Here is a 19,259-nt window from a genome sequence, read left to right on the forward strand (position 1 = left end):
CTAACTCTAGTATGCTACTGTCGGTGTCAGTTTACAATAATTTCTCACTGGCCGTGTCAATGCTTGTGTGTCAAATAGACAGTTTCTAATTTCTGTTTTTATTGTCATCACACCAAGAAGTTATGTTTTTATTTCTCTTAAACAGAGTACAGGAAAGTGACAAGAATAAAATAGAGGAGAAAATTAAGCTGGCTAGGGCCCATATTAAGAAAATTAGATTGAGCTATGTGGGAGTGAATAGGTAGGTGAACATATTAAAAACACAACACACATTTGAAAATGCACCACAAGGGAATGGTGGTGGGGGTGGGAGGGGGGGGGGGGGGCAGGGGTGAGGGAAGCAGAGATGTAGGGGAAAGGCTGGACAGAAATTCGAGATGGCCAAAAATGGGAACAGATGGAGATTCTTCAGTTAACACTTCCAGGCTGCAAGGCCATGGTCAATACTTCGTGACATTTCATTTCCAACTGTGGGACACATCTTCCAAGGTAAAATGGCTACATCTGAAAGCTGTTTTATACATCAACTATGGCCACTTACCCTGGAAGTTTTAACTGAAGAAGACAGTGGCTGTGAAAGTCTACATTGTATGATTAGATGGAGATTTCTTTTGAATACTCTAATTTTCATCATAAGCAGTAGGAATGGATTGATTTATTAGTTTCCTCATTCACACACACACACACACACACACACACACACACACACACACACACACACACACACAAAAACTACTACCTGTACAAAGATAGTGACTTTTGAAACTAATCATGCCTACTGTTGGATGAGTTGTTATACTTTTACTGCTTCAGTTACTTACATTCCACAAGGACCTTTTTTTACCATAAGATACACAGGAGACAGGCTAGAGATAGAGACAATAAACTGATAAATGATGGCATTAAATACATCTGGAATAGGATGTTAGAGGACTGAAAGAAAGAAATTAAGACAAAATTTAACTGGTTTCTAGGTGAGGCTATTATTGTTGAAAATTCTGTTACAAGGCAGTCTGTGAATGTGGAAATCATTATCCACTACAAATTTGCTAATGGAGGAAAGTGAGTGGAATTTGTTATAATAATAATACAAACAATCTAAAACATAACAATTTCACAGACATTATTTACTCTCAAAGATAACTGAAGAAATTAATTTTACTAATGTTTCTCTCAAATAAATAATAATTTTTATACTGATTCTATCTCTGACATACAGTCTGTGGAAACTACATCTGAAAGATATTCATTACATATTTTTGCTTTTTTCACAATACTGTAAGTGCATTGCTTTGTACACACTCATCTACTGCATTTTAACAATGACAAAAATCAGATTTCACTTATGTTGTTTAGAAAGCAAATGCAGATTATTAACAGTAATTAGAGAGAAATCACAGAAATGAACACAAAATAAATATCTTTCCTGAGATGAGAATATGGCACAACACTAGAAACACTTCAGGACCATCTTAAGGATAAAAACAATAAATATATTACAGAAAACTTTACAAATCATCTTATCACTGATACTGATGAGGGGGAAGACATATCAACTTCCACCTTAACATTACATTCACATTTTGGAAATTGAAAAACTTTTCACTTTCAGTCTACATGAGGACCATACCAACATGTCTACATTAAGCAAATAATGCTTTTTTTTTTTTGTTTTGTGAGATGATTATCATGGCTGATACAGCCACTAATAAAAATATTTGATGGATTCAATTTTCTTCTTATTCAGAAGTGTCTGCTTCAGCTCAGTTTACTGGCACAAGTGCTCATAGCAATAATAGAGGCAATGCAGTATTAAGACACAGAACAAAGGTCTCTGTGGGCGCTATCAGACTAATGTCCATTGCCAATGACATCGCGTATCCACTCAACATAATTGGAGAGACGTGTATAAATACCAAAACGTCGTTTCTTGCCACAACCTTCACCAAAACTTGTTATTCCAAATATTGTCCATCTCCCTCGAGAGCGACACAGAAGGGGACCTCCTGAATCTCCAGCACAGCTATCACGTCGGCCGTTGAGGTAACCAGCACAAAACATGTTGTCTGTAATCCGGTATTCACGATATACTCGACGACATAACTCCAAGCGAGCTATAGGAACCTAGAGAGTGAGAGAGAACATTTTTTTATCTGATTTCATAGTTTTTCATCATCATGTGTAGTCCCAACTACCCTCCTGTTCAGCATGTGGAAATCAGGATTCTCTTAAGTAAAGTTTGCACTGTGCAAAGTTTTGTAAGTTGTATTTCATTTAATTCACTGTTTTTTCTCCTCTCAGCACAGCACATAATCAAAATTTGTTGGAGCAAAATTCCACTCAAGTATTCTAATACCTTATTTGTAAACCTTGCAAGTTTTATCACTTTTGGTTTTATAATTTCAGGTATGTGTGGTGAAGCTAACAAAAAAAATCTGCAAAAATATGTGGCTTTTAAGCTCTTTTATCTCAACACATTTTTGCAGAGTTTGAAATTTTGCCAAGAAAGTGGATTTTGGTGAAGACAAATTAAAGACTCTTGCAAGAATAACTAAACAGTGGTTCTCTTTGTCTCCGATATTTCGTAGCCTTTTGTTAGAATTATAGGTCAGCATATGGCAAAGTACACAATGTAAAGTTATTTCACTTGCTGTATCCATAAGATCCTCAAAGCATTAGCAAGACCAGCCACTAGCAAAAATAAAATTTAGCTATGTTTTTTAAACTATCAATAGCTTTTTCTTAACAATAAAGTTAAAAAAGTTCAAAAATTGTGGCATAACTGCCATGCTTCACTTCTTACTGGAGAGAGACTGAATATCTGCATCCATTTACAATTGCTTCCCAACAAATTGTGTGATCACTATAAGTTTGTCTTTATCACAATGGAAAGAAGCAATTACATAACTGGTTTCAGTTACTGAACAATTTTTAATTTGTTACACTTTGAGTTTTCACCAGTGTTACCTTCCTGACATAACCATTTCCCTTCAGTTTTTGCACATCTGAAGATGGCTGTTCAACAACTTATACCAGCTTCTTTGTATCACAACAAAGATGAATAAAAATATAATGAACCATTACAATTTTTTTTGTCTCTTTGACTAACAATTTGAAATCTTACAAAGTGTGCAATAATGGCATATTCTTCCCTGAAACAGTGATTTGAAAAATTTTTTGTACACCTTCAGAGAGAAAAAATTGGCTTGAAACTTTGATATTTTATAGAGAAAAGAATGTTCATTGTGGCTAATAAAAGTATGGATCAGGCAATCCTTTGAGACACAAATGCTTAAAACTTTCACCTTCATAGAAAATTTTTTTATCCTCTCCAACCCATACGTCCCAAAAACTATAAACCAAAAGTGGTAAAAGTTGCATGTTTGCTAAATCAACTATGTGAACAGATCAAGCTTTAAATGTGAGTGAATATTTTGTCACAACACAATTTACTGACAGATTTGAGTTCCATTTGGAGCTAAAATTGTGAATTAAATGGAATAAATCTTTATAATGAGTACAATGTAAACTTTCAAACCATATGGCCTAGTTTTGCAGCTTTACTGAAATTATTCACTGAAATATAATGTTTCAAACTTGGCCAAAAGTTTTGAAATGTTGCTGTAACATTTTGTCACCTTTCACATACATGGCTCCAACTATCATATTATTAAAACTTGAGAGCTAGAAATCTGTATAGTGTAGTGTTTCGAGAATTTCCATGTAAATTCTAGAACCACACGGCCTTCTACCATCTCAAACACATGATATTTTAAAAGTAAGTGAGAGAGAGCCTATTTCCTGCACATCACCTGTCTGTCTATGCAGGTTTGAAGTTTATTGTGAGACGACTATAGACATGGCAGTCAAACAGCACCGACATGTGTTTGTGGTTGTGCTGTGGAAGCTGTAGTGAAAGAACAAGGAGTGTTTATGACTTATTTGCTGTTTTGTGACTTTGACTATTGTAGTGGAAAAAAACAGAAGGATAGTGGAAGTATTGTTAATTAATGCTCGTTTTGGACTCTGAAAGGATAAAATATGTATTCAGATTCAGAATGAGAATGGACTTGGGCTTTAAGTCAACCTTTTGTTATGTGTAAATGAACTCTGTTTTTAACCTTTGGACATGCGAAGAGACTTACTTGATAGTGTTTGTTTATGTGGAGAAGGAGTTTTGTAAAAGTTTGATGTTCAAATATATACTGTGAAGTGAAGCAAAAGAAACTGCATATGTCTGATTATTTTTATAAATAGAAAGAGTCTTGAGAAATTCCTGTTCTGAGCAGATATACTTTGGAGAAGAAGAGAAAAGGCAACAAGCTAACCATCAAGGAAAGTTGGCTGACCATCTGAAGTAAGTCATATCATTAAAAAAGTGAGATTTTACACACATACTTCACCACTTCAAGTCATCCATAGTGTAAGAATGTGGCAACCTGTGTGAAACGACAGAAGAAAACAGGACTTTTGAGATGAAAACTAGATAAGAAGATATTATGTGTTGCCACAGCAACCAAGGATGTTGTTGTTGTTGTGGTCTTCAGTCCTGAGACTGGTTTGCTGCAGCTCTCCATGCTACTCTATCCTGTGCAAGCTTCTTCACCTCCCAGTACCTACTGCAACCTACATCCTTTTGAATCTGCTTAGTGTATTCATCTCTTGGTCTCCCTCTATGATTTTTACTCCCCACACTGCCCTCCAATACTAAATTGGTGATCCCTTGATGCCTCAGAACATGTCCTACCAACCGATCCCTTCTTCTGGTCAAGTTGTGCCGCAAACTTCTCTTCTCCCCAATCCTGTTCAATACTTCCTCATTAGTTATGTGATCTACCCATCTAATCTTCAGCTTCTTCTGTAGCACCACATTTCGAAAGCTTCTATTCTCTTCTTGTTCAAAATATTTATCGTCCATGTTTCACTTCCATACATGGCTACACTCCATACAAATACTTTCAGAAATGACTTCCTGACACTTAAATCTATACTCGATATTAACAAATTTCTCTTCTTCAGAAACGCTTTCCTTGCCATTGCCAGTCTACATTTTACATCCTCTCCCCCCAAATAGCAAAACTCCTTTACTACTTTAAGTGTCTCATTTCCTAATCTAATTCCCTCAGTATCACCCGACTTAGTTCGACTACATTCCATTATCCTCATTTTGCTTTTGTTGATGTTCATCTTATATCCTCCTTTCAAGACACTGTCCATTCCATTCAACTGCTCTTCCAAGTCCTTTGCTGTCTCTGACAGAATTACAATGTCATCGGCGAACCTCAACGTTTTTATTTCTTCTCCATGGATTTTAATACCTACTCCGAATTTTTCTTTTGTTTCCTTTACTGCTTGCTCAATATACAGATTGAATAACATTGGGGAGAGGCTACAACCCTGTCGTACTCCCTTCCCAACCACTGCTTCCCTTTCATGCCCCTCAACTCTTATAACTGCCACCTGGTTTCTGTACAAACTGTAAATAGCCTTTCGCTCCCTGTATTTTACCCCTGCCACCTTTAGAATTTGAAAGAGAGTATTCCAGTCAACATTGTCAAAAGCTTTCTCTAAGTCTACAAATGCTAGAAATGTAGGTTTGCCTTTCCTTAATCTTTCTTCTAAGATAAGTTGTAAGGTCAGTATTGCCTCACGTGTTCCAGTATTTCTACGGAATCCAAACTGATCTTCCCTGAGGTCAGCTTCTACTAGTTTTTCCATTCGTCTGTAAAGAATTCGTGTTAGTATTTTGTGGCTTATTAAACTGATTGTTCAGTAATTTTCACATCTGTCAACACCTGCTTTCTTTGGGATTGGAATTATTATATTCTTCTTGAAGTCTGAGGGTATTTCGCCTGTTTCATACATCTTGCTCACCAGATGGTAGAGTTTTGTCAGGACTGGCTCTCCCAAGGCCGTCAGTAGTTCTAATGGAATGTTGTCTACTCCGGGGGCCTTGTTTCGACTCGGGTCTTTCAGTGCTCTGTCAAACTCTTCACGCAATACCATATCTCCCATTTCATCTTCATCTACATCCTCTTCCATTTCCAGAATATTGTCCTCAAGTACATCGCCCTTGTATAGGCCCTCTATATACTCGTTCCACGTTTCTGCTTTCCCTTCTTTGCTTAGAACTGGGTTTCCATCAAAGCTCTCGATATTCATGCAAGTGGTTCTCCTTTCTCCAAAGGTCTCTTTAATTTTCCTGTAGGCAGTATTTATCTCACCCCTAGTGAGATAAGCCTCTACATCCTTACATTTGTCCTCTAGCCATCCCTGCTTAGCCATTTTGCACTTCCTGTCGGTCTCATTTTTGAGATGTTTGTATTCCTTTTTGCCTGCTTCATTTACTGCATTTTTATATTTTCTCCTTTCATCAATTAAATTCAATATTTCTTCTGTTACCCAAGGATTTCTACTAGCCCTCGTCTTTTTACCTACTTGATCCTCTGCTGCCTTCACTACTTCATCCCTCAAAGCTACCCATTCTTCTTCTACTGCATTTCTTCCCCCCATTCCTGTCAATTGTTCCCTTATGCTCTCCCTGAAACTCTGTACAACCTCTGGTTTAGTCAGTTTATCCAGGTCCCATCTCCTTAAATTCCCACCTTTTTGCAGTTTCTTCAGTTTTAATCTACAGGTCATAACCAATAGATTGTGGTCAGAGTCCACATCTGCCCCTGGAAATGTATTACAACTTAAAACCTGGTTCCTAAATCTCTGTCTTACCATTATATAATCTATCTGATACCTTTTAGTATCTCCAGGATTCTTCCATATATACAACCTTCTTTCATGATTCTTAAACCAAGTGTTAGCTATGATTAAGTTGTGCTCTGTGCAAAATTCTACCAGGCGGCTTCTTCTTTCATTTCTTAGCCCCAATCCATATTCACCTACTACGTTTCCATCTCTCCCTTTTCCTACACTCGAATTCCAGTCACCCATCTCCCTTCACTATCTGAATAATTTCTTTTATTTCATCATACATTTCTTCAATTTCTTCATCATCTGCAGAGCTAGTTGGCATATAAACTTGTACTACTGTAGTAGGTGTGGGCTTTGTATCTATCTTGGCCACAATAAAGCGTTCACTATGCTGTTTGTAGTAGCTTACCTGCATTCCTATTTTCCTATTTATTATTAAACCTACTCCTGCATTACCCCTATTTGATTTTGTGTTTATAACCCTGTAGTCACCTGACCAGAAGTCTTGTTCCTCCTGCCACCAAACTTCATTAATACCCACTATATCTAACTTTAACCTATCCATTTCCCTTTTTAAATTTTCTGACCTACCTGCCCGATTAAGGGATCTGACATTCCACGCTCCGGTCCGTAGAATGCCAGTTTTCTTTCTCCTGATAACGACATCCTCTTGAGTAGTCCCCACCTGGAGATCCGAATGGGAGACTATTTTACCTCCGGAATATCTTACCCAAGAGGACGCCATCATCATTTAATTATACAGTAAAGCTGCATGCCCTCAGGAAAAATTACGGCCGTAGTTTCCCCTTGCTTTCAACTGTTCGCAGTACCAGCACAGCAAGGCCGTTTCGGTTATTGTTACAAGGCCAGATCATTCAATCATCCAGACTGTTGCCCTTGCAACTACTGAAAAGGCTGCTGCCCCTCTTCAGGAACCACATGTTTGTCTGGCCTCTCAACAGATACCCCTCCGTTGTGGTTGTACCTGCGATATGGCTATCTGTATCCCTGAGGCATGCAAGCCTCCCCACTAACGGCAAGGTCCATGGTTCATGGGGGGGATAACAAGACAAAAGAACCAGTTCACGGAATTGGATTCTGCCTAAAAATTCAAATGGTGGAAATTGGTAAACACGAAAAAGGAAAGATGTAAGAAAGTAATGATGATAAAATAACAGAGAAAAGATCTCAATGTATTAGACTAAGAAGAGATACGCTGAGAACAACTGACTGAGAAGATCTGGCGTAGGGAGTATACAGCTCTCCCACACAGTGGGTAAGCAGATGCAGAAACCAGCATCCGATGCTGCCAGCACCAGTTGCTATCCACCGATTCTGACCTGCTCTCACACCTGCTCACCAATGCCTGTGTAGAAACCAACAACAAATGCCACTGGCACCAGCTGCTGTTCACCAGTGTGGTTACACATCTGCCCGCCGATGCGTGAAACAGAACTTTATTGTTTTAGTACAAACTAGTAAGAACTGTTAAGTGAACAATATTAGTATAGTTATTATACTCAGAGTCAATTTTTTTAAAATGATTACTAGGTCTAAAGCTAATAAGAATATGGATAACTTAGGACAAATGGAAAACACTGAAGAACCAGCTATGGCTATGAGAGTCAGTAGAGAAATGCCAGACTGGTCTGAGTTAGTAAACCTAATCAAAGCTCAAAAAGCTAAATTAGATTCACAGAGTGCAGATTCAGTGGCTTTAAGAAAGGAACTAAATGATAAACTAGAAGCCCAGAGTTAACAATTAAATGAAACTTTAAATTCTAGATTAAATGCTCAGAATGAAACTCTAAGGAAAGAAATAGGTTTGGTACATTCTATTTTAAATGCTCAAAGTGAAGTTCTAAATGACCAGAGTGAAACTAGAATAGTCAAGCTACAAATATAGGTTTACTAAAGACTGAATCTGACACACTAAACAGTAAAGTTGAAAATTTGAGATTAGATTTAAAGAAAGAATTAACGAGTTCTTTAAATATTCATGTACATAAACTATTCACTGACTTTAGTCAGAAATAGAATGATCAAATCCAAGATTTAGCAAAATGGTTAGAATTTGATATTGAGGAAAAATGTAATACGGTAGAAACTGAAATCAATGAAAGATTAGGATCATTTGAAAATATATGTAATGTTAAGTTCGATGCTGTAACGCAGAGATTACATACTGTAAGAGAGAGCGTTGATAAGCAAGAGAAGTTGATGCCAATTATCCAATCACAAATTACAGACACGAATACATGAGAAGATACTGTGGAAAGAAATTTTAGAGAGAAACAATAGAGAGAAACTCTGACATTATAAATGTAAATAGTTTGGCAGAACTATTTGAATAAATTATAGATTGAAAAGTTACCAAGAGTATAACCTCTGGAAGCATTTTGACTACTGCTTCTTCCAAACTTAATGATACTAACAAGGTTATAGATGACTTGTGGAAAGGATTCAAACTTATCCAGGATAGAGTAGAATATACAACAACCTAATGTGGTGCTACCTAGTGGAGTGGTGATTGTTTTGTGTTTTGCAATGGAAGAAATGTCCAAAGAAATGTAAAGAGAAGTATTGGTCTGCACTTGCTCCAGTGAAGTTAATATCAGATCCATGGGATCTAGGCAGAGTCATCTATCCCCCAGGGACGTTAACATTCTTAGTTAACAGGTGGAGTGACAACCGTCGGGTGCCGAGTTGTTTTCAGTGTTTCTTCAGTAATAATTTTCTTGCACTGAATTCCCCCAAACTCTTAAACTATTCTATCATCCCACACTTAGAGGTACTGGAAAAAACCATAACAATGAGAATTTGTGATTACATCATACAAAATTTCTCCTGGTAAGAGATTTTCTTGTTCTAGTCAGTTAGATGTCCTGACTTTGCTCGACTGCAGCATGAGGCATAAATTTGTACACGTGTTGTCTCTGATCTCAGTCATTTGGCACAACCTTGGGACAGGGTATATTAGGTGCCTGGTCAGTTCTTATCTCCCTTGGTCAAAGGAATACTATTCTCAGGCTGAGTGTAATACAGTCAAGCCAGCTTTTGCCTTTTTTATTCTACACGAGGTTTCCATCCTCGGTGAGCTCGCCTTAGGACAACTGCATTATTCTTTGTCTGATTTACTGCCATAGTTGGGCCAGAGTTCAAATTTATATTTCCTAATGCATATTTCTCTTAATGAATGGAAGTGAATATTATGTTAGCAGAATGTATAATATTGGATGACTAATTAAATAATGATGATACTGTAGCATATAATTTTCTACTTTGTACAAAATATTGTATACGTTTTATGAGATGTGATGTAGGTGGGAGGGTTTTTATCAGTTTGAAAGGAGTGGGTATTGTGGATAACAGCATTACGAGCACACATAAATCATGACTAACACAAAACACACACCACACCTTTCAAATAACCTTCGCGAACAAGCGTGACTGATTCTTCATCACTTGCCATTTCCATAGGGTTGCTAAGATTTCCTTTGGGGACCTCAAGGGTGAATGTGGGAATGTCCATTCTGTAGGAGACAATTGAACACCAAACCTCCTCTGGCTTCTCACTCAAGTACCTGTGAGGTAGGGATCCTGGGGAAAGGGGTGTGGGAAGGGTTTCCTGTCTTTGGGGCTATATTCTTTCTCTTCTTTGATCTTGGCAACCATTTCTATTTATTTCTTTTCTTACTTCTCATTTGAGGACCTATCTATTTTTTTCCCTCTTTCCATATTCACATACTTCTATCATAGACATCCTTCCTACTTCCCATGGTTTCTATTAACCTACATCTTATCTTTTGATAAGAAGGTCTAAGAATCAGACTACATGAACACACATCCACATACATACAAAAAGAGATGGATACACAAACAATGAGGTAACAGATTAGAAAGATGTGAGAAATGCCAAGTGTTGTAGGGGGATAGATGTATAAGAACTATGATAATTGTATATCAAGTGTACATAAGAAGGAGATATGAGTAATGATAGAGAACATAAGGCAAATAAGTGTATGATAGTGGGACTCATATATCCTAAGTAAACATGTTATCTACTGAATAGTATATAGACATGAAATCTATTAAGAGTACAGAAGCTGAAAAGCAGACGAGGACTCCAGGGATTAGATACTTTTCGCAAAATCTGTCTTAGTGAAGGAATTAAATGTACAATACAAAGTGTATACAGTAATTTATGGCAATGAATTTCATCAGTTCTTAAAAAATCACAAATGTGTAACAGCAAGTAAAAACTGGGTACAAGGTAATTAAGCTGTTTTGTGACATGATACGACTACAAATTATACAAATTATACATTCAAAACAGGAGTATTTGTGAGATGATCCTCTCTGCTCATTCACAAAAAAAGCTAAAATTGATGAACATGTTGAGTTAAACCAACGAACATCACGGCAGCTAAGTGGTTAAACCATAAGCATAAATTCAGACATCTGCTTAGTGACAAATTTTGTCACCATTGCTGTTATTGTTTAATGCTTTTCTTACAAGCTACATTTCATATGGTCACCACCATTTAAGTGCTATTTTAGGCTTGATGAGAGAAATGGAGATGTGAAAAAATAAGTTTACTTCCCCAGTTGACATTACAAGCTTATTAAAAATTGGCTCCATGAATTTCTGTACACTGCGTAAATTGTACATTTGAAAGAAAGCTCAGGTGTTAAAATTCCACTTCATGCCCTCTATTGCTGCTGCCAGTCTTTATGATCTACAGTATGTGGTGTGTGTGCTGCAAAGTATATATGTGGATAGTGTGTGTGTAGCTACTGCAACTGCATCGTGTCAGATTTGAACATGAAAGTCTTTAAAATATGCTATCACAAAACCCTTGTTCTAGTTCCATGTGAAATCCCTGCCACAGCACATCATCTACATGAAAAGTATATTTTCAGCACATCACAAAATGCTTTCACCCCTACCTGCACTCCCATCACTGAAGGGCCACTCCTCCTCTCCACACATCCAGTAAGTGAGCTCGTTTTATGTGTGTGTGTGTGGTGTGGTGGCTGTGCTGGCTATTGGGTGACTTAACAAGTCGCCAGCCAATGTGCTTATACTAGCCAGAAATGGGCAACGATTCCTCGATTATGACCAAGCATATTCTTTGAGACTCAGTGTTTGAATTTTAAAAGTTGATGATTGATACTGTTGCTGGATACAGTACATCAGAATTACATGCAAAAAGATGAGACTGAGTTATAAGTGGCACAAGAAAACTGGTGGCCAGGCCCCTTTGTCACATATTGGCTCGGTCCAGAACACTTTGCGTCAGCAGCCTTGTTTTTCCATTACCGCTGCAACCTAGCAGTAATTGTATAATAATTGTGTGGTGAAGCTCAATGCTGCAATTTGTGTTGACAACACCGATTGTAAATTTCATCAGCTTTTCCTCTCTCACATCTCTCTCTCACTAAAAATATTCCCTTAATTTTACCACCATTTCTTGTATGAAACATATGTCGTTTACTCACTTATAACTTGTTCAGTCACATCAAATGTCAATAAGAAGAAATTGGGTTGAAGTCAAGTGAGATGTCAAGTAAAAACTTGGAATCAAGGTAAACCTTACCAGGAAGAAATGTAAAATCAGGGAATTCTTAGCATTGGTCTCAAGGGGTTTTCACAGGGGCAATGAATTTATGGTGTACAATCATGAAAAAAGTAATATTGGAGAACTTAAAATCACTGTAGATCACTGACATGGAAAATATTTGGGCTCACGCAAATGCTTTTATGCCACAATATTGTGAGGACTCATTCAAAGTTTCCTTATTGCACCGGTGATATTCATTTATCTGCAAACATCTGCAGTCGTACATTAGAGGCCACAGATTATGCTGTGCTGAATTCAGCCATTGAGTGCTGCCATGCCATTCTATACCAGTAGAGATGGTGCTGAGAGAGAGAGAGAGAGAGTGAGTGAGTGAGTGAGTGAGTGAGTGAGTGTGTGTGTGTGTGTGTGTGTGTGTGTGTGTGTGTGGAAGAAGCCGGCAGATACTGACAGGTTTCAGGTTTCAGATGGGTTATATAATGGTAAGACAGAGATTTAGAAACCAGGTTTAAATTGTCAGACATTTCCAGGGGCAGATGCGGACTCTGACCACAATCTATTGTTTATGAACTGTAGATTAAAACTGAAGAAACTGCAAAGAAGTGGGAATTTAAGGAGATGGGACCTGGATAAACTGACTAAACCAGAGGTTGTACAGAGTTTCAGGGAGAGCATAAGGGAACAATTGACAGGAATGGGGGAAAGAAATACAGAAGAAGAACAATGGTTAGCTTTGAGGGATGAAGTAGTGAAGGCAGCAGAGGATCGAGTAGGTAAAAAGACGAGGGCTAGTAGAAATCCTTGGGTAACAGAAGAAATATTGAACTTAATTGATGAAAGGAGAAAATATAAAAATGCAGTAAATGAAGCAGGCAAAAAGGAATACAAACGTCTCAAAAATGATATCGACAGGAAGTGCAAAATGGCTAAGCAGGGATGGCTAGATGACAAATGTAAGGATGTAGAGGCATATCTCGCTAGGGGTAAGATAGATACTGCCTACAGGAAAATTAAAGAGACCTTTGAAGAAAAGAGAACCACTTATATGAATATCAAGAACTCAGATGGAAACCCAGTTCTAAGCAAGGAAGGGAAAGCAGAAAGGTGGAAGGCGTATATAGAGGGTCTATACAAGGGCGATTTACTTGAGGACAATATTATGGAAATGGAAGAGGATGTAGATGAAGATGAAATGGGAGATAAGATACTGCGTGAAGAGTTTGACAGAGCACTGAGATACCTGAGTCGAAACAAGGCCCCGGGAGTAGACAACATTCCATTAGAACTACTGACAGCATTGGGAGAGCCAGTACTGACAAAACTCTACCATCTGGTGAGCAAGATGAATGAGACAGGCGAAATACCCTCAGACTTCAAGAAGAATATGATAATTCCAAGCCCAAAGAAACCAGGTGTTGACAGATGTGAAAATTACCAAACTATCAATTTAATACTAACGCAAATTCTTTACAGACAAATGTAAATACTAGTAGAAGCCGACCTTGTGGAAGATCAGTTTGGATTCCGTGGAAATATTGGAACACGTAAGGCAATACTGGCCCTACGACTTACCTTAGAAGCTAGATTAAGGAAAGGCAAACCTACATTTCTAGAATTTGTAGACTTAGAGAAATCTTTTGACAATGTTGACTGGAATACTCTCTTTCGAATTCTGAAGGTGGCAGGGGTGAAATACAGGGAGCGAAAGGCTATTTACAGTTTGTACAGAAACCAGATGGCAGTTATAACAGTCGAGGGACATGAAAGGGAAGCAGTGGTTGGGAAGGGAGTGAGACAGGGTTGTAGCCTCTCCCCAATGTTATTCAATCTGTATATTGAGCAAGCCATCAAGGAAACAAAAGAAACATTCAGAGTAGGTATTAAAATCCATGGAGAAGAAATAAAAACTTTGAGGTTTGCCAATGACATTGTAATTCTGTCAGAGACAGCATAGGACTTGGAAGAGGAGTTGAACGGAATGGACAGTGTCTTGAAAGGAGGATATAAGATGAACATCAACAAAAGAAGATGAGGATAATGGAATGTAGTCAAATTAAGTGGGGTGATGCTGAGGAAATTAGATTAGGAAATGAGACACTTAAAGTAGTAAAGGAGTTTAGCTATTTTGGGAGCAAAACAACTGATGATGGTCGAAGTAGAGAGTATATAAAATGTAGACTGGCAATGGTAAGGAAAGCGTTTCTGAAGAAGAGAAATTTGTTAACATCAAGTATAGATTTAAGTGTCAGGAAGTCGTTTCTGAAAGTATTTGTATGGAGTGTAGCCATGTATGGAAGTGAAACATGGACGATAAATATTTTGGACAAGAAGAGAATAGAAGCTTTTGAAATGTGGTGCTACAGAAGAATGCTGAAGATTAGATGGGTAGATCATATAACTAATGAGGAGGTATTGAACAGGACTGGGGAGAAGAGAAGTTTGTGGCACAATTTGACTAGAAGGAGGGATCGGTTGGTAGGACATGTTCTGAAGCATCAAGGGATCACCAATTTAGTATTGGAGGGCAGCGTGGAGGGTAAAAATCGTAGAGGGAGACCAAGAGATGAATACACTAAGCAGATTCAGAAGGCTGTAGGTTGCAGCAGATACTGGGAGATGAAGAATCTTGCACAGGATAGAGTAGCATGGAGAGCTGCATCAAACCAGTCTCAGGACTGAAGACCACAACAACAACACAAGTGGTAGTAATACGCAAGTTTGAGAAGACAGCAGGTAGATGATGATGATGATGGAAGAAGGAGGAGGAGGAGGAGGAGGAGGAGGAGGAGGAGGAGGAAGAAGAAAAAAAAATTACAACAATCAGATGTCAGTGTATACCAGTAAATCTGCTTGCTGTGATGGTATTACAATGAAAGTACTCAATAATTGTGCTCACTTGATAGTGTCTCCTCAAGGTACCTCTGTAATCAGTCACTGATTCTAACTGTATTTTTTTAAAAAAAACTGCAGTCAGTGATTCTCCTAAAAGTCTGTGATGGTATTTCAACCAATGTACTAAAATCTTGTGGTGATCGGATAGCATCCCCCTCAACTTACCTCTGTAATCAGTCAATGGTTCTAAGTGTACTTCCTAAAAGACTGAAATGTGCATCAGTAATATCAATTTATTAAAGTGGAGAATAATATAGCATCATGCTGGCCCATAGAGGACAGCACTCTCTTCATTTAGCATTCATGGAGGTCAGCCTCATTTAATTTGCTGCTCTCATTAATATCTACAGTTTGTAAGCAAAAGATTCTGCTACAGGAGATGTTGCTGAACCCTCGTGTTCAATCCATCACTATTTGCAGTGCCCATCTGAAGGAGAATTGCAAAATACTTTCTGGGCAGTGGGTGCAAACTGCCACAATGTATAATTTTAGCAGCTATACTGATGAGCATAAGAGAACAATAAACTGTGCTATTACAAAACAAAATATTGGGTGAATGACAGTAACGAAAATTCCTTTGCGAAGTAAATAAGTAAAAAAAGAGAAAGGCAACACTCACTTATAGCTGATCGATGCATGGAGCAGAAAACTGTATTCACACTAGCTTTTCCGTAATAGCTCTTTTTATAGCAAAATTACACAGATTCATGCAAACAACTGCACAGACAGCCAAATGTATACTCCCATCGCCAAAGCAAGATTCATCAGTCTTTCTGTGGCCATGGAGTGTACATTTAGGTATATTTGTGGTTTTGTGTGTGAATGTGTGTACTGTTACTAGACAAAAGCCATTGCTCAAAAGCTAGTGTGAATGCTGATTTCCATTACATGTTTCTGTGCTCAATGCATTGATCTGCTATAGGTGAGTGGTTTCCTTTCCCTTATTTTATATATTTGAATGAGTTATTTAAATAATGGTATGAGCTAAACACGAAAGTCAACCTTCCTGGCTTATCTTTCATGTTTTAACTGTCATATTGTGAGCAATGTTCTGTTGGAAGCCTGTTAACGGTTAGCACTTACTACAAGAAACCAACTTCTAATCATACATTCATCTCTTTCCTTCGTGTGGTCTCAAAACTGCTTAAAGAGATAACTCATAACCAAATATTGAACTGGTTTACCAACAGTCTCTTAAATATTGCTCAGTATGGCTTCCATAAAGGAGTCCCTCGAGTGGAAACAATATACAATGTCAAAAGCTCTATTCTCATGAGACTAAGCAGAAAAAATTATCCGTTGTCATTTTCTATGACCTTGGCAAAGTTTTCAATTGTGAAGATCATAATGTTTTACTAGAGAAACAAAAATGTTATGGTGCTAAAGATATTCCCCTTCCATGGATGCAGCCATATCTCAATAACAGAAAGTAGGTCACATTAACAAATTATACCATGGGGTGGGGGGCATGAAATTAAATGTGGAATGTGGAAACCAGCTTACAATGGGTTCACAGCAAAAAGTGTAACCCTTAATCTCACTAAAAACTCAATATTCAATTCCAAACCAACAAATATGACTCACAGGTAACAGAAGTAGAGATCAAAGAGAGCACAGTAAATGTAACTAAGTGTGTGACATTCTTAGCTTGCAAGATGAATAACATACTGAAGTGTCACTATCAGTCTGTAGACGAGTCAATCAAAAATATCAGTTTCACCTGCTTTGCACTTAAAAATCTCTCTCAAATCCTGAAGACACAATTATTTTCGATACCGTCATTCAACACTATCCTATAGCATAATCTTCAGGACGAATGAAGCAAGACAAAAAAATTTACCAAATTGCAAAATAAGAATACCATTTAAAGTTGGTAAGTGAAAACCTTGCAGAAGATTCTTCAGGGACCTCAGGATTCTTAGACTCACACACCAACAGATTTAGTCCCAAATGGTAGTTTTGTGGTTAGTAATAACAGTGAATTTAGAATAAATGTTGAGATGTAAAATGTAACTTCCATATACAGGATAGTCAGAAAAGCCTGTAAGGGCATTGGAGGATAGGCTGAGCTAGGGAGTAGTTGTTAAGATAAAAATTCAATATGTTGCACAATTTCCTAGTTAATTAGCACCGAAGTTAGTCAAGCAGCCCGCCATATACAATTAGTGTCACTTGTTCTCATAGCATAGATGATAGTGCACAAGCCTTCAGCTTGGGTTCAATCCTCAGTACCATCCCATGTCCAACTTTTGTGTCACTCTCATATTCAGTTTTAGGAAACCAAACAAAAATAACGTTTGGCAACAACATCTCTGGCAGTCCACTTTAATTTGTGCATGCAACAGACTGATTTGCTAACTTCAATGCTAATTAACTTGAAAATTATGCAACATATTAAATTTTTTCTCAACCATCATTTCTCAGCACAACCAACCTGCAAAACTCTTACAAACTTTTCAGACTGTTTCTGACCACCATGCGTAGAGGCCAGGCATACTGTCTTAGGCAAACACAACTCAGAAAGTGAAAAGAGATGCTGAGAAATATTGGATTAGGTTGGAAATTACAGATGCTTACAGAGAAAAAGAACCAGTGAATAGTGTGCTATATCCATGCCAGCAAACAAACAGTAAACTTTTGCACAAATTGCCAATACCAAGTGAGATTCCTAATTTTTATGATCCTGTGGTGAACTTAAATGATATTCAACTGTCAGTCAACAACTAGATTTTCTAAATGAAGTATTGTGGCATAACATTATGACTCATTTCAGTTTCAACAATGTTAAGAGTACTGTAGCTGAATTTACGGCAGCATTTAATTTAGTTAAGCTTGCAAAATATACAGAAATTGTAATAACAGTTGAAACTAAATGAATTTTAGACAAGGAAATGCATATAAAGTACCATAATTCACAGGAGGAAAGAATTGTAAAATGTCTTAATGATAAAACTAAAGTGCAGCAATCTATAGTTGTAAAAACAAAACTACCACTGTCAGCTGTGAACAACAATATGTGCAAAAGAAGACTGAGTTTATTAATAACAATAACCATGAAGAACGTAAGAGAGATGATCTGAAAAGACAGTGACTTAGGAAACACACAAGATGTGTCATGCTTCTTGTTCAAGCCAGCAGAAAGCTGGATACTTAAAGTAATGCAGCCCTGAATACTGACAGAGCAAGCATAAATAAAGCTGCATAAAGAAAACAAACCAGTGCATCTTATTAGTAATAATGAAGAAGCACCAAAGTTTCATACATTACTCAAAAGTAAAAAAAAAGTATTTGTTTGCATAGAATCACACACTTTTAGAAACAGTACAGTTTTCACTCAGAAGATAAAGATGCCCTGTACCTTGGGTGCTTTAGCATTTCTCAATTTGGTCAATTTATTTACAAATTTCCCTACAGGTAGAACTCTCTGTATTATAAAAATAAGATAGTAGCACCAAATTTCCACAAATCCAGGGAAATAGTGAAAAGAACATTCAGATATCAAAAACAGAAACTGTTAAGTGTCACCAGTACAAAATTCCTATAAGTATGTTATCCATCTTGTGACTCAGTACCACCCAGAACTGGAGCAACTGAATCACATTCTCTGCCAGCATTTGGACTACCTCTTGTCAGGAACTGAAATGAGCACTGTCTTTCCCAAGCCTCTCACAGTGGTATTCCACTGACCACCAAACCTACACAACATCCTCATCATTCCCTACTCGACCCCAGGTCCCAATCCTCACCTCAGGGATCATATCCCCATAACAGACCATCCGATACATCCTCCCACCACCATCTACTCCAGTCTGGTCACAGGCACACAAGCCTACCTGCAAAACCAGTCATGTGATCTACAAGCTTAGATGCAACCACTGTGCTGCGTTGTATGTGGTCATGACAACCAACTAGCTGTCTATGAATGACCACTGACAAACTGGGACCAAGAAACAGCTGAACCACCCAGTTGCTGAGTGTGCTGCTCAGCATGATTTTTTCATTTCAGTGAGTGCTTCATAGCCTGTGCCATCTTGATCCTTCCTACCAACACAGGCTTTTCTGAATTGTACAGGAGGGAAC

At 37.8% G+C, this 19,259-nt stretch overlaps 1 protein-coding gene across 1 annotated transcript in view; it reads right to left on the reverse strand.

Moving 5' to 3' along the window:
- Positions 1-665: 665 nt before the first annotated feature.
- LOC126418917 (coagulation factor X) overlaps positions 666-19,259 on the reverse strand; it is a gene marked incomplete in the record, with an annotated part of 816,895 nt that continues 798,301 nt past the window's right edge. Inside the window, 1 exon segment of the mRNA XM_050085943.1 lies at positions 666-2,124. Coding sequence (XP_049941900.1) covers positions 1,852-2,124 — 273 coding nt within the window.

This window comes from Schistocerca serialis, chromosome 9, assembly GCF_023864345.2.
Source record: "Schistocerca serialis cubense isolate TAMUIC-IGC-003099 chromosome 9, iqSchSeri2.2, whole genome shotgun sequence".
Taxonomy (NCBI): domain Eukaryota; kingdom Metazoa; phylum Arthropoda; class Insecta; order Orthoptera; family Acrididae; genus Schistocerca; species Schistocerca serialis.